The following is a 16,799-nucleotide window of genomic DNA, read 5'->3' as shown; positions in this document are numbered from 1 at the left end:
GAAAAGAGGCAGTTAAAAAAATAAATGTCTATTTAAAATGTATTCATGTTAGTTTTCCAACTGGAGCTGAAGTGTAAGAGCCCTAAGCTTCCTTGACCTCAGAGTTCTTGTCCTTGATACAACAGCGCTGAAGAGAGACTGAATAGCTTTACTTTAACCATTACTCTCTGCTTCCTTTAAAATGTGCAACAGTTGATGTCAGTGATAAAACACAGCAAGCTGTTTTCCATTCATGCAATTTTTCTCACGCCAGGCTGGCTAGACACAGTGCACCCAAAACAGATTTAACATGCCTCTTCCATAATCTGTGAAACATGGAACATAGGGAGCCTTGTATTTGTAGACTACTGAGCAGATATCCCCTTCCGCCCCAGGTTACTGACAGCCAAGATTACCACGGCAGAAAATTTATCAGAGAAGAATGCAACTAGTAATTCAGACAGCTATGAAATGTGCCACCCACAGATGTCATTCAAACTACACAGAAAAGATGGCGGGTACACAAAAGAGGCGGTGTCTCCTGGGGATAAGAACAAGCCAGCGCAATGAGGCCATGCGCACAGTGGACTGGCACACCAACTTGAGGCGTCACCCATTCCGTATCAAAAACAAAATCTGAAACAAGATCCAGGCTCCAACAAAATGGACAATTTCCAAGTATTTGAAAAGCTTCAAACAGCTGTGGCGAGGAAGAAAAGTTTCACAGTTCAGGGTGAGGCAAATGCATGAAAACAAGCTCTTCTATAACAAAACGGAACAGATACTTTTGCAAAGCCAGCAGGGAACGAGCAATACTGGTCAGGGATCCAGGACTGGCTCCCTATGTGAAATTATGTTTGAAGAAAACCCGACTTCAAGCTATTTAACCAGGTCTACCTGCCCAGAAGAGTCCCAAGAAACTAACACAGTCACTTCCAATGTTTTGGGGCTACAGGAAAACTTGGGATGTGGCCCAGGAGGCAACAGCAGTGAAGCATCTCCTACTGCCAATGACTTCTCAGCAAATTCAACTTCAGTGCAACACCATCTTGTCAGCCTAAAGAAGCAGACGTCCAGGCAGAAGGCAGAGTATGAAGCTAAAATTACAAGGTAAGGAATCTTAGACTATGAGCTTTCTGGGGCAGGGACTTTGTGATGTTTGTGTGTACTGTGCTTACTGCCAAGAGGCAGAGGTCCCCAACCGGGGTCCTTGGACACTACTGCAATAATGTTTTTTCACATTTCAAAGTGAATGTTTCTCACTGTCCAGTATTTACAAGAGACCAGTTTTGACTCATGTTACAGGGTTTAGGCTAATGTCATTTATTTAAAATTAATAGAAGCCAGTATCATTTGAGCTGGCTGGAAAATGTCAAAGCATTTAAAATTTCTTGGGAGAACGAAGATTTAAAAAATAAATAAATAACTATCTGTAGTCTACTGTGGAATTTCCTCCCCCACCCCCACTCTCCCCCACACACGCTTTCAGTCAGCATGAAGAGCAGTACTTTGGGGGGTCGGTTTGGGGTTGGGGGGAAATAAACCAGAATATGAACAATCATAACACTAAGCACTGACACAGCGGTTTACAAAGTTTAAAGGAAAATTCTTTGCAACAGCTCAGTGGGGAGGTTGGCAAGTACGATCCTCATTTTTTGTATCAGGAAATTGAATAGGGAAAGTAACCTACCTTAGGCCACTTAATGAGTCAAAGGTAAACCTAGAACAAGAATGCAGCAGCTCCTAAGTCTGTGTGCAGTCAGCTGAACAATGCCACCTGTTTATTATACAAAAAATACCCAGATCTTCTAAACAGATGCAATCACTAATTAGTTAGCTATACAATTTCAGATAAAATTATCCAAATGGAATATTTAGTTAAACGATGATATACCTTGAAATAATTATTTTAGTGACTTTTAAATGGGGATATTTAAATTTGCCCTCAAAATAAAGGAGAGGAAGTGCAACCTGCCTGATATTGAAGATTTGTTGGAAGTTTCTGAGTTTCATAGGATAGTCCCACTTTCAAAGGGGTTAATGATTTTGATAGCTGTTCATGTTTTCAGCATTAGATACAGAGGGTGTGCAAGGATCCTGAACACTTGTGAGATTCCACTCAAATCTGATGTAAAATCCAACTGTTTGTGGGAGTGGGTCCGCATATAGGTTCTAAGAGAAGACTATACACTGACTTCTAGCCCTCCTCTTCCATAACTCTTAATATTAGAGGAATTGCACACAACCTAAGTCAAAGCATTTGGGTATTTGTGCAGGAAATGTACAAAATTGCTTTTTACACTGCAATACAAGGTATACCAGCATGAGTATAAAACGGAGAATTGCCTTTACCTTTGAAAAGGAAAGACAATTTTGTAAACAGGTTTGGTACATTAACTCACTGAGCTGCAGAAACTGGACAAATCATGAAGATGATGGGAGAGAAATGCATCAGCAACATGTTGAAGGGGGACCTAACATAGTTTGCTTTGGGGATAACAAGTGCCTCTCTACACACTTCTATTTATAGTATCACATGCTTAAAACCAAATGGTTTTTAAAAATCTAGGTTTCTCATGAAACAGAGACAGGAAAAAGAGCCCTATAAATTGTAACGTCTATCTTTCAAACAGCCTGGAGCAGCGGAACAAAGAGCTGCAATCCGAGATTAAGGATCTGCATTCAAAACTGGGTCAGCAACGGAAGTGGTATAGTCTGGTGGAGATTAAAATGCGAAATGCAGAGAGGGCACGCGAAGATGCAGAAAGAAGAAATGAAATGCTCCAGAGGGAAATGGAAGAGTTTTTTGATACCTTTGGGGAATTAACAAATGATGTGAAGAAGACAGAGCGAAAACTGTTCAAAGTTTTTAAATCAATTAACTAGACCAGTTTGCAAAAAAGAGTTGATATTTGATTAAATGGTTACTGTCATTTCAATGCAGAAATTAGATTCCTAACCGCAAAATAAGCTTAATAGTACAAACTAATCTTTGTTAAACTTTTAATACAAATAGAGAATAAAATTGCAGTATTTAATAAACCAAGTTAGCAATGCCTACTATTCATTTTCAACAATGTAAATCACATTTTGAAAGTTATATATTAAACAATATCATTTTTTTGCCTGCTCACATAAAAATCTTGTATTTGTTCAAGACAATCCAAAAACTGCAATGAGAACAGTACACTAATAAAAGTCACCTCAGCACTCAGTGGAAGAAAAAAAAAATCTTTATTTGAACCTGTGCGAAGCACAAATGATTATATTTCAGTCTGTCCATTTCCCCATCCACAAAGTAACTAACCAAATAGCCTTATTACAGTTGTACTTCTAAATTACCAATATAGTTTCTCCAGTCACTAGAATCAACACCAATTAATGAGCAACCAAGGTCAATTCAAATGCATGTCACAGGAGAGTTTAAAAACTTGCATTTTCCTCAAGCAAAACCAGAACAACAAACAACATAATTTATATGCTGAACACTGGGATAACTGATGGCCTGTGTTATGATTGGATACAATCAATAAATTATGTAATTATGGTCACTGTTTGCCAGTTCATACTAAAAGGCATGAAGAATACAAAATTGAGTGACATTTTTTTATAAAACCCGGGGGACATATTTCCAAGTCACATTTCAGTGCCTACGGCTAGTTGCATTTTTCCTCCTCCTCCTCAGTACCAGTATGACAATTGTTTTTCTTTGTTCAGAATGAAAGAAAGTAAAATTCCAGCTGGTTTTTGCCAAAAAAATAAGGAGTATACAGAAAGAAAATTCCCCTTTTTGAACATCACTTACCACTGACGATATGTTTAAAGGAAACTTACCCATATGAATTATGTAAAATAAACCTCCCTGATTTAAAAAAAAAATCTATTTAGTCCCTAGCTACCCTATTTGGAAAGAAACTAAGGCTACTTTGATATTTTTCAGATAATGAGTTCTCAAGTGATATATGCCATGTTCAGATCAAATCAATGGGAAAAAGATTTTTGATGGACAAATAAGTATTTTAAAACGACCAAATCCCCAATTGCTCATTATGGTCTGTATTCAACAAAGCACTTAATTTTAATCACACTTCAGTGTTTTGCTGAATAGAATTGGGATTATTCATGTGCTAAATTTACAGCATGTACCTACCTGCTTTGCTGAATTGGGTATGGTGATGTCTGTAGTTAAAGGCCACAAGAATTTCCATTATATAGTGTCTTAGTTTCTAACTCTCTCAAAAACTTACTTCTCAAGCTGAAATTTTCTGTGTTCAGTCCAAGGGCACATATTTCTGAAAGCCTGAGCATATACAGTGCATCAGTTTGGGAGTGAAAAGGTACACTTCTCCCATGTGAAGAGGAAGAAAAACAGAAGTGTGACTTAGGGGTATATCTCTACACTTACTGGGGATAGATGCTGCAGTGATTGATCCACTGGGGGTCGATTTAGCAGGTCTAGTGAAGACCCGCTAAATCGACCGCAGATCATTTCCACCGGAAAGAGAAGCGTAAGGTAAGTCAATGGGAGTTTCTCCCGTCGACCCAGCATGGTGTAGACACTGCAGTAAGTCGACCTAAGCTAGTGACGTAGCTGGAATTGTGTAACTTAGGGCAACTTAGCCCTCAAGTGTAGACCAGGCCTTAGTTAAAAGCTTCTCTTGTACTTCATCTAGAGGCAGTAGAAGCTTGAGATCTGACCGGGACATTAGCCCCATGTGTGTATATTTGGTGGTACAGTGGAGAAAAAAAAAATCAGGTTTGACTTGACCATGTTATAAGGGCAAAAAACAAACAAATCTCGGAGCCTTACTTTGTGTATGTGTACATTGGATCACATTTTATTTTAATGTATAGGTGCACATGCCGGATGATTTGTGAAGGCGCAGATGGAATGAGTCAGCACTCCATAGAAGTGCTGCCTCATGTTATATGATTTGATAATATGTGCAATGAATAAGGAAGTCTGTGTTGTCATCACGCTTCATAAAGGCATAAGGGAGAGACTGTGCCAGTAAAAATATTCTTAATAAAAGAAAGGTTGTGGAACATTTTTCATTGGAGACAGGGAGCATGAGCTATCGTCTGGGCAGTCTTTGAACCTGGGCCAGTTCATGAAGCCTCAGTCCTGTAAATAAACCTTAGTTCTCTGAAAAGGAAAGAACAAGTTTGAGATCAGGAATGAGGTGCCAATGCACATCATCGGATTGTAACACTGCCTCATTCTATATGATCCATTGATATGTACACCGAGTGAAGCAGGCTGTTTCACTCAGTGCTCAAAACTGTTAAATCACTGAAGCAAGGTTTTACAGACCCTTACTTGTGAGTAAGGTGTATGCGATCCAGTCCACTCCACACACTCTCTAGTCTCTCCAACTAGATCACCCAATATCCTTCTTAAATACACGGTTTCTAGTCTTTTACCATCGCAAATTAAGTAATTTCACACTCATTTCAAGGCTTTATAGAATAGCACAACTGGCTGAATTTTTGAACTGGGCTCTACTCCAACCAGTTTACTCTTCCTCTCCTCCCACCCTCAGTTTTGCACCTTCCAACATGCAGCTCCTTTGGTTGGCTCATTTGTGTAACAAATGCCTCCTGAAGTCCCACTTTCCTCAAGAATCCTTCCTATCTTGTTTTCACCTCTTGCCACGCTCTTCTATACCTGAACCGCTGTCTCCAAAGAACTTGAGGGGAACAGACAAGGCAAGACGTAAGACAAGGAACGTATTTCAGTATACTTTGTAAAATGCCCCCATGCAAACACAGCCAGGCTGCTCTATCTTCTTCTATTCTGTTCTGGTTCATGCAACAAGATGTCTTTCTGCAGCTGAACAAGCAACCTGAAAAATATCCTGCCATCAAATATCAGGTGGTCTAAGGATCTGGCTCTCCCAACTCTTCAGCCAGATAGTTGCAAGCAGTACCCTGTAGAGAGGAGAAAAAACTAATTTTTTTTCCAATCAAGAGAGTTTGACACACAATCTGGTAAGGCATTTCAGTTCTTTATATAAAACTCAAACTCTAGTTTGTACAAGACAACCAACTACAACCATCCATCCAGAGAAGTGGCTACGTTAATCCTTCATTTAATATCAGGAAACTCAAGAAAAAGTAGCAAGACTTTCAGTAGCATGAAAGTAGCAGCAATTCTGGATTTTAACCTTCCTTCTTATACTGCAGTGTATAACAGCTTTGCAAAATGATCACAAAAACTTACCAGGTCATGCACAAAATCTTTTACAAGGTTGACAGTGCAAAACGAACAATTACATGTGCAGATAATTGTGGTTGAGTAAAGTGTTTGAAAGCAGTTGTATGGCTCTCTCATGCAATTAAACAGACCAAAACAGGAGCTCACTTTTTAGTCAGATGGTCAAGAGAGAATCATCTGAAATTTTTTGTAAGTAAGCAACATTTTTTAAATCTATAAACTGTGAGGGGAGTTAAACAGAATAGTACCAAGGTTGAGTTTTCTAAGTACAGGACTCTGCAGACAATGCTGTCAATAGTACCTGATTACTCAGCACAATAATACTCCTGGAGGAATTCTGCGAGGGCGCAGAATCCATACCTTCTGCAGATTTCTTGGCTCCCCCACAAAAAAAAAAATGGGGAAGCAAAGAAATCTTTTTGGAACACACACCCCTTCCCCCGCAGCCGGAAAACGTCTGCTGGGAGCAGCCGGCAGCAGAGTGCAGATCATCTGGGGGGGGTGGGGGAGCGTGTATGCGTCCCTGGAGAGATGTTAAAGGGGTGGGGCTGGGCACATGCCTGTGTATGAGCAAGTGAGAGACATGACCCCGGGGCTTGGAGGCATAAGGCTTTATAAAACGGGCTCTGTCCCTGAGGCAGAGCAGAAATCTAACAACAAAGCTGGCAGGCTGCTAATGCTCCCATTGTTAGTTAATTGTTCCCATTCTTAGTCAATTAAGGCTCCTTTACCTTGCCAGAGTGGTGCAAAGGAGCCTTATTGTAAATGACAGTAACAGAATCCTCAGCTAGGAAGGTCTCTGTGCTTTCTCGCCTTTTTTCCTATGCCAGAGAGGCACAATGGGGTTAGATTACAGCTCAGGATTTATTTTACTTATCCATTAAAAAAAAATGCAGGACAATGATTAGCAAAACTTTATGACTTTCATGTGTGAAAGTCTGAGCAATTTAAAACGACATTCAACTTTACAGAACACCAAACACCAAAATAAAAGTAATGTAATTTAAATGAAAATCCAGGATTGTAACTGGAATTCAGGGTATTGGTAACTTAACTTTAATGTGTTTAGGAAATGCTGAACAATTCTTGTGATTTTTTTTCCCCTGTATGGTAGATTAAATAAATTACCAAAATTATATTGCATTCTTCTGACAAAATATGCAGAATTTTGCATTTTTTGGCACAGAATTTTGCATTTTTTTTTTTTGGCGCAGAATTCCCCCAGGAGTAACTACAATCTGTCTCTCACTGTATATTTTCCATCTGGTAATAATATTCAATTGCTCTTACTACGTCAGGCTGTTCTAGCGAATCATGAGAAAACAGTTATAAGCAGTTTTTTAAAAAAATCTCATGCACTGGAGTTTCACACTATTAATTTTTGCATTTTAAGAACCACTGGTTAACTGAAATTTATAATAACTGAATTTTTATCTTACAAAGTGACTGGAAGTGTATATTTTTCTAGTGCAACATCCTAGAGTAAATGTATAACTTCAAAGCAAGAAAACTGAAGACAAAAAGATAACACTGCTGCAGTAAATGAAACAGGCTTCTCACAGACTTTAAGTTCACATATTTATTTGAAATTTTACAGTGGTTTTAATATTGATGTTCTAAAATAAGACTTTTGGAGAAAAACAACTCAGGAAACTAAATTTTAGATGAGGCTATAGCTAGCACGTCAGAGTTAGCTATTGACAACATTCCTTATGAAAATTCTAGCTTCCTTGAAATCAGTCTGAAAACAAGGAATGACTGCTGTCCGTAAAAAATCTTTTAATCTTCTTGAAATCAAAATCCAGCATGAGACAAAATAGCCACTGCCATTACACAGAACATTTCCCTATTGCACAAGCATCAAGAATGAAATATGGCAATCAAAGCCAAGTTTATTAGGCAGAATAGGCCACTTTATATATCTATACAGTTAGACTTAAAAGCACATCTCTTCTGAAATCACATACCATACTGTAACTAAAATAAAGGCCATAAACTCTGAACAAGATATGTATTAGGGCTTGATGCTATTTTTTGTGATAATTGGTTAACCCATAGAAAAAACCTATAACATACACATTTTGGTGGGAGTAAACACAAATGAAGACTTTTGAAAAAATTCTTAGAGAACAGACGTTTCAAAATGTGATTAGGCAAATGTTAAACATCCATATCATAGATACCTTATACAGAACATTCTCATAAAATTACACCTGCTAAAACTAAGCAAACACAAACCATTTCATAAATATAAACACATTATGCTTGTGACTGAAATCAGGAAAATCCAGGAAATTCTGTTTAGGCTGATATTTCATCTTCAACTCATTCAGTCACACTGTTGACTGAATTTCCTGGACTTGACAGTTTGTATTAAAAACTGTTAAATCACCGTAATGTATTTGCATTTGATATACATCTTTTTTTTGCTCAAAATTTCAGACGGAAACTAGTAAAATCCTTGTAATTTAATCTAGAGACCAGAAAGGCATCATTGTACTGGACAAATCATATTATAGTAACCTTGCATTTATTTGTCTCTATTTAAACACATCTCTTACATGAAAGACTAGAACAGCACTTTTGGCTCTATCAATATGTAATATAATTTTGGCCTTTTGAAAAAGAGTTATGTATTGATAGAGTTTTGTTTTTAGAAGTTTTTTATTCATACAATAAACCAATGGCTCCTAAGAGGCATTAACCTATAATGGAAATGTAAACTACTGTAAGAATTTTTCTGAATTTTATTTCAAAAAGCTGAACATGCACATTAGTCAGTTTAAAGTTTAAGCTGCCAGCCGTCTGAAAAAATATATATATCAAAAGTGACAACAACATTGCTAATCTGCCAATTTCATTGAAAAAATTAGCACCCATCAAACATCTGACATTTACAAAAATATTGCACACATTTGACCTTTAAGTTACCAATTTTTTCCTTAGAAGATAGCAGTGAGCACATGCAGTGTGCTATTATAAAGCTCTAAAATTTTAGCTTCATTTTCATAAACATGGAGAGTGATAAATATTACCATCAATGTTTCAGCTATTATGCCTTTAGCAGGGCACGTGAGAACAAAAAATAAGGCTCTAGCTGATTACTGTTCCTGGCTGATGATACTCTAAGCCCTGTTCCCCACTGGAAGGATCAGTGCCACCGAATAATTTCTTTGGAGCAGGGACTATGCCTGCGTGTGTGTTTGTGCAGCACCTAGTGCAATAAAGCCTCAATCCTGATTAGGGTGTATGAACATTACCATAAAACAACAGCTCTCCTCTGAAGCATAGCATGCATTAATAGACTCTGGTTTCAATAAAGGACCTAATGTTCTTAGCTGATCCTGCTATTATAACCAAGAAACTATAATATCTATATAACTAGTGGCCAGGCAACCATGCTGCTAATCAAACCATTTTAGATATGGGGAAATGATGCTTCTAACTGACATTTTAGAGTGCATTAAGTTTTAGCCTATTAAAAAAAAAAGTAAACCCAAATTTTTAAATCTCTGAAAATAGGTTTATGTTTAAAGTATGATGCTGATTCAACCTTAACTACAGGATCACAAAGAGGAACATCAAGATTTGCAACACAAACAGTTTTAACATGCAAAACAATATAAAAACAGGTGAAGATGGTGTTTAGAAGAATCCTAAAGTGCTTCAACACTGCAATCAAAACAGTTTTTTGTTGTGCAAAACTGCAAGCACCTTTTCAAAAATTAAGCAGCAGCACAACAAAGTAAAAACTTAAATATTAAATACATCTTCAATATTCTGCTTTTTAATTTTGGGACCAAACTAATTTACCATATATTCAGTAACACAGCCCAAAAGAGAATCTTCTGTTTTGATTTTGTATTTGACTTTTTTCAATAAATTTGTTCTGATTATACATCAACACAGCAAGTTTGTGGGATTGAAATCCACAAGCAGAATTATAGTTACAAAAATAAATATTGTCATTTTAGAGAACACAAATACCAAGGTTAGTTGCCTGCCTCTCCACTTACCTCTAATACAAATATTAAGAGAAAAGATTGCTTACTTAAAACATTAACATAATTTAGCTCAAGAGGTTTGCAGCATGCATAAGTGGGCATAAGAATAAGTTTGATTTGATAGATTTGTGTAATATTGCATATTTAGAACATCACTATAACTTACATGATGGACAATTTAAAATAATATATATAAGATAATGAACCAGAATATATTTACTTCTGCCATACCCCCAATATCAAATGAACTCAAGGACATTCATGGAGAAGTAATGAAACTAACCAACATCAGGGAATCAGCCATAGGAACATAATTTAAGTCCAAATTCTGCATTTGGATGCAAGTGCACACAACACATTAACTTAAAATGGGAGCCACACAGTGCATATCCCAGGAAGGAATCTGGATCCAAGTACCCAGTATCACTAAGTTTAGCATCAAGCCCTGATAGAATCAATTTTATATATAAGTAGCATTTACAAACAAAGGCTGCTCAGTGTTTCTTCACTTAAAAGTACTTCCACTCTAAGTTTCACAATTCAAATGAAACACCCCATACAAACTATATTGCTGCAAGACTGAACCTATCTGCCAACTTGGGTATTAAGTTCAGTAAAGATTTGTCTGCACTTGAGCACCTGAGGAATTTTCCAGGAATTTACAATGCATGCCAAATCAGTACAGTGCACTTCTGCCGTATTGAAATGGGTCACTCACTCAACTCTTGGACAATGGACATATAAGTTGTATTTTGAAGTTCTAAACCCCATCCTATTTCTAAAATCATAAGTTTATGACAAGAGTCAAGTAAAACCAGATCCAAAAAGGAAACTGACTTAGTATTAGGTAGAGGTCCATCTAAAAGCTTTCCTTCAGAAAATATTAATAAATTGAAGGAGGAATCATATTTTCTACATAATTTTGAATACCCACCCACATACTCTTACGATTTAAAACACCCCTGCACCCCCAAAAGCAATCTGGTCCCTAACAGGTTTTCATATCTTCACAACCAACTAGTCAACAATTTCTAGTTGAGTCTGAGCTTATCTAGCTTGTACTCTTTGATAAAGAAGTTTAAATCCTTACCAGAAATAAGATACAACAAACTTCAAAGGCTTGCATTTCCAGTGGTTAGACTGGTATATTCTATGTGATCTGTGCAGACAAACCTTATTTTGACATAGTGGTTTTTTTTAAGCCTAACAAAATGAAAATCTTTCATATCAAAGTATTTCCTCAAAGCACATTGTATAGGCTTCTCACTCAGCTTTCAAAATGGTTGATTTCTTCGTTTAGTCATGTTTTTGAGGAAAAGTGATATGAGCACAAATAAAATTAAATCAACTTTTTAAAACACACTCCATTTCTGCAATGCCATTCAGTTACTCAGTGTTTACATAATTAAAGTGATGTTTAAATATAATTATCTGAATATTAACCATTATCCCCTTCTCCTTTCAAGTGAGCAGTTAAGTATAAGAACTGTAACTAAGTTTAATCACTTATTTTTAAACATTTTGTAAGTCTGTGTGCGTGAAGCAGTGTTAACCTATGTAGAGTTTGTCATACAAAAAGTCAACATTCATGTTTATAGAATCAGTTGGGTTGTTTTTACACACACACACACACACACACACACACACACACACACACTTAAAAAACAAATATTTATAAATGCTAAACACAAAGTGCAGAAAACTGGTCAACTGTATCACTTCATATATATCAGGAATCGGCAACCTTTGGCACGCGGCCCGTCAGGGAAATCTGCTGGCGGGCTAGGACGGTTTGTTTACATGCAGTATCCACAAGTTCGGCTGATCGCAGCTCCCACTGGCCGCGGTTCGCCATTCCAGGCCAATGGGGGCTGCGGGAAGCAGTGGCCAGCACATCCCTCGGCCCATGCCGCTTCCCTCAGCCCCCATTGGTCTGGAACGGCAGACCACGGCCTGCAGACCCTGCAGGTAAACAAACCATCCTGGCCCGCCAGCGCATTTCCACGTGCCAAAGGTGATCTACACCTGAAAGAAAGATTATCCTATTGCAATGACTGAATAGTTCATTTCTAAACTTTTAAACTACTGTCAAGATTACACATGTGAGTGTCAGTTTTCACATCAGAGATGGGGTTCTTGTGTGTCAGCAAAATCAATTTTGTAAACTGGACACAGCTTAATTTGCAAATAGTCAGGACTGCAACTGTATGCTCAAAATCTGCATGAAGTACATGCCTATTTTCTACATGTAAATATCCAATTTGTGTGTGCAAGTATACATAGAAGTAGGCATACTGTTCTGCATCCATTTTTGCGAACACAGCTGCACATCCAACTTCTTGAAAGTCGAGACAACTGTTTCTTTTCATACTGAAATCCAACTTATAATATGCAGACTTTATATTTTTCATGCACGTTAACAAGAAAGTTATAGTTCTGCAGTCACAACTGAAGTTTCAAGAAGCTGCTTCTGTTAAAAACAAATGTTAAAAATCCAATCAATCTTTTACTATAATAAAGATTATGGGAAAACATGGTCACTTAAAAAACTCAACTACTTTTTATTCCAGGAGTACATTTTTAAGACTAGGCTATAAATTAGAAAAACTTCCCTTACTAGTTCAAATGATTCTTTTTATAATAATGTAAAAAATTATGACAATTATGAGTAGACTACAGGATGACCACTATACACATGCAGTTGAGGCATGCCAAACAGACTAAACCTAGTGGGGTAAGTTGCTCTTGAATGACAACAGTTACAACAGAGTAGACTTTAGCTTATTTACTTAAAGCTAAACAAAGATTTTGTATAATCTTGAAAAACGACAAGTCCAGGAGGTCATTCCCAGAAGTTAATCATGGATCTCGAAATATCCAGCAAGAACTTTTACGAACAGGATCAGACCAAGACTGGCAGACAAAATCTTATTAATAAATCATTTATTTTATTACTAAATATAGCTTAACTGTATTTGCTCTGCAGCACTATTGTGACATGCAATAAATTGCTATAGAGATTTCAGCCCTTTATGCCTCAGGTACAGTGGGAAACTCTTAGGGAACCTTAATGGTAGGTTGCATCATTTTGCACATTTCATCCTATTATTTCAAAGTTCTTTGAAAACATTAAAGCCAAGATTTTCAAAAATAACTAGTGATTCTGGGTATTTAGCTTGAGATACCTTAAGTGGCCTGATTCTCAAAGTCCTGAGCCCCCATCCTTTGAAAATAAGGTTCCTTAAAAGGTACCTCATGTTAGACACCCAAAAATCACTAGTCACTTTCAAAAGTCTTGGCCTACATCAGTGATTGCATATAGGCTTAGTTAAGTGAAGCTATCTCTAGGCAGTTTTTGGATCAACACACCAGAAGAGAGAGAGAGATTGATTTCAATTTTTTCCCCTCCTGAAGTGAATAGGGCGGAAGCTAATCACAAGATAGTTTAAGATCACCAGAGCTTATTCTATATGCTAGGTGTGTCTCAACATTAACACCTCCAAACACCCAGAGATAAAGAGTATGCACAATTCTATTGTGTAATAACACAATAAGCATTTTTATCAAAGGTTTGCTCTGACGACAAAATAAGCCAGACAAATTTTGCACATATCACCAGAAACACATGATAAATAATATATCTGTATTTTTGAATTAAAAAAACAAAAAGGCAAAACTCAAAAACAGTACTCGTGTTAAAAAAAATATATCAAAACGAAGATGCTAGATGTGAACTCTAAATATAAGCTGTAGGAAGTAAATATCAGGTAAGATACTTCTGTCCAATTTTCTTGTCAAATTTTTCTGTTCTGATAAATTCAAAGCTACAGCAAATTAACCTATTTTAAAACATTTATGGGTACACACTGCATTAACAGAAAAACTTCTACCTTTCAGGTCATAACCAAGAGCATGCAAAATCATGGGCAATTATTTTTCCTTTCCCAAACAGCATACTGAACAATTCAGGTCAGTAACATAATTGCTGGTTCAGTGAGAAAGTTGTACAAGTTCTCTTTAAATGTTCAAGACTTCAGTATCTAAATCAACAGCTAAATATAGTGCCACTATGAAAGCAAAATGTTTTGCCTCATCTTTGACATTTTTCATTACTATTTTAGTTATATAGTTTAACCATACACACGTGCACACAAGAAGATCTTTTAGCAAAGCATTTCTTACACTTGTGCGTTCCAAAGCAAACATGCTTTTCTGTTTGCAAATGCACAACTGTATAATATTTGATAACTTAAGCACTATTCTACTGCACACACATTTTCTAATAATTCAAAATACTGTGCAATGTAAGAGGCAATGTCTGTAGTATTTAAATCTGAAAACTGCATTGATAAGCTTCTATTAAAACTGAAGAAGAGCTTCACTGCAAACAGCCTCCCTCTCCTGTGGTACCTTGTTAAAAAACGTAGACAGATTGCTTTTTTAATAAAGAAAGAGTTTTGTCTAATTTGGATGTAGAGCTGAGCTCTATGGATATAAGAAATACTTAAGAATATAATTTGTCAAATCAGTCAAAAGGCCTATCAAAATTTAGAAGTTTTCACATTGTAGAATGGTTCCATAAACAAGACTAGAAAAAAATTGTGCAACTATTCCAGGGGTCACTTAGGTTTCAAGTCTCCCAATCGCCTCTGCCCTTTATCAGATTTTTGCATTGAGACACAAGAAGTGACGAAGGGAGAAGCTCCACAGGACTAATTTTTGTTCTTGAAAGAAAAAGTAGGGAAAGGGTCGTTTCTAAAAGTTTTTATTGATAAAAAAAGGACAAAACAATGTATTAGCCAGAAAATAAGGAAATAATTTAGCACTTCACCTCGTTTAAAGAGACATGTTGCTTCACCAAGCTAACCCATTCTACCTCCCACTAAAACAACTGAAAGAAGACATTCAGAGAAGCATAGTCGCATTCCTGGGTAAAATATGAAATGATGGCTATGCTATATGAAGTTCACAAGTTTGTTTCTTCTACAAGAAGATATACAAAATTATTGGGAGGTGAGGAAAGAAAGGGCTCAATAGAAAAAAAAAAGTGCTATGTGGAAGAACAATTGCCCCTTGAATACAGTACTGATAATTTCCAATATGTAAGGTAACACACTCATACAACATATTGGAGTTAAATAGCGCAAACTTCTGTAGTCATATTTAAGCAAATTATACGGACGCTATACATTCAAAACACCCACTACAGGGTAATTCTATGCAAAAATGTAATGACCATGTGTGTGTTACAGAAGTCTACTGAATGAGACAGAAGATCCATAAACTCACTCAGGAGGAGTTATCTGGTACACATCTACTGTAACTGCTCACCTGAAATAGGCTGAAACAAAAAAAGCCCATAGTAATGTCTAAACTGAAATTTTTTCTTCTTTAGACATTGATTTGCTTTCATTCTATAACATTAAGCAGGGAGTCTTATTACAACTGAGTAAAAACACAGGCATTACTTTAGAAGAACATGCAGAACATGGAGTTTCTCTACTTGGTTCCATTAACTTACAAGCAATTCAGGCCAATGGAAACGAGTTTTTTTCCCAATGTGAAGTCTGCAATCCTGGCTGATCATCGGCATCCTTCAAGGGGTCCTGTCAAGGCATCAAGGCTGCTGTCTGTATCTGAAGCCAATGTTTGCTCAGTTGACATGGATGAAATGTCATTGATCGATGATGACTGGGAAGGACTGGTGTTGCTATTCACTGCTGCATCTGTGCTAAGTAAACCAAGCATAATAAAATCTGAGGCAAGACATTATTGCAAATATAGATAATAATGCTTTAGGATTCTTAGTATCTCCTTTTCCAGAGTACACAATGCTTTACTATTGTATTTATTAACGGACTATCAAAGTTAACTTAAAATTTGAGCTCACGTATCTGTGCAAAATACATGCAACACTCTGTGCCTTTTTCCTCCAAAAAGAATACTGTACCTGTTTTAAAAAGAAAAGAAAGATACCAGCAGCTCATCACTGAACAAAATTAGAAGAGCAAACAAGTCTGATAAGCAGATTTTCAGTTTTACATTTCCACATTAGTGTTGTAAAAAGCAGGAAACATTGTTCCATGCCCTTCTGACATCTCATTTTGTCATTTTTATGTTTGAATAATTTGTAACTTTATTCCTTGAGAAGATGGGAAGATCTCCATTTCACTCTTAACAGTAAAGCTTTTTGCATTACCTATTCACATCAGAAAATTTAACATTAGTCAGAACAGTCAAAGCATACAACAGGTATCCAACACCTCCCAGAATAGATTGGATTACTAATTTTTACAGCCACATAACAGAAGACATGGCAACCTCTTTAAGGGGAAGTGCTGCTATGCTGGTTACTAAGGCTTGGTAGTTTAAAGAGAATGCATTCTGCGATATTTAGTACTCAAGAGAGATGGATGGGGCTTGCAGGCAGAAAGGGGGGATGTCATGTGGCTATGCCAGGACTATATAAGAAGCAGCATGCGCTCAGAGTAGAGAGCCTTGTGTGGTAAAGTATCAGGGGAGACTCCAGAGTTAGTTAGGAGGCATCCAAGAAAATGGCCAACAGTAACCTGTAGGGAGCAGGAGGCACTGGGAGGCTC

The 16,799-nt window shown here is 37.0% G+C and overlaps 2 protein-coding genes across 6 annotated transcripts in view; one reads left to right on the top strand and one right to left on the bottom strand.

Annotated features, from left to right (window-relative positions):
- The first annotated feature begins 518 nt into the window (after window positions 1-518).
- Window positions 519-3,858, top strand: LOC117882137 (rho GTPase-activating protein 24-like). The gene is made up of 2 exons (XM_034780135.1): window positions 519-1,089; window positions 2,613-3,858. The coding sequence occupies exons 1-2, from the start codon at window positions 722-724 to the stop codon at window positions 2,863-2,865; spliced, it is 621 nt and encodes a 206-aa protein (XP_034636026.1). The 5' UTR covers window positions 519-721; the 3' UTR covers window positions 2,866-3,858.
- The window catches only part of MAPK9 (mitogen-activated protein kinase 9), a 63,264-nt gene continuing 49,659 nt past the window's right edge, over window positions 3,195-16,799 (bottom strand). For 3 of the 5 annotated variants that reach the window (XM_034780132.1, XM_034780131.1, XM_034780134.1), the window contains one exon: window positions 7,761-15,926. In XM_034780132.1, coding sequence (XP_034636023.1) covers window positions 15,784-15,926 — 143 coding nt within the window. In that variant the 3' untranslated portion in view covers window positions 7,761-15,783. Of the gene's footprint in view, window positions 5,911-7,760; window positions 15,932-16,799 lie in introns of those variants that run through there. The other 2 variants (XR_004646935.1, XM_034780133.1) reach the window with 2 other exon arrangements.

This window comes from Trachemys scripta, chromosome 8, assembly GCF_013100865.1.
Source record: "Trachemys scripta elegans isolate TJP31775 chromosome 8, CAS_Tse_1.0, whole genome shotgun sequence".
Classification (NCBI taxonomy): domain Eukaryota; kingdom Metazoa; phylum Chordata; order Testudines; family Emydidae; genus Trachemys; species Trachemys scripta.
Note: the sequence above shows the minus strand (reverse complement) of the source record. Positions and strands in the feature narration are given on the sequence as shown.

What these genes read in the sequence shown, in the direction of transcription:
- LOC117882137 (XM_034780135.1), top strand. Translation starts at nt 722, where the DNA reads ATGCATGAAAACAAGCTCTTCTATAACAAAACGGAACAGATACTTTTG. An exon ending in TATGAAGCTAAAATTACAAG is followed by an intron (nt 1,090 to 2,612) that starts GTAAGGAATCTT and finishes TCTTTCAAACAG; the next exon opens with CCTGGAGCAGCGGAACAAAG.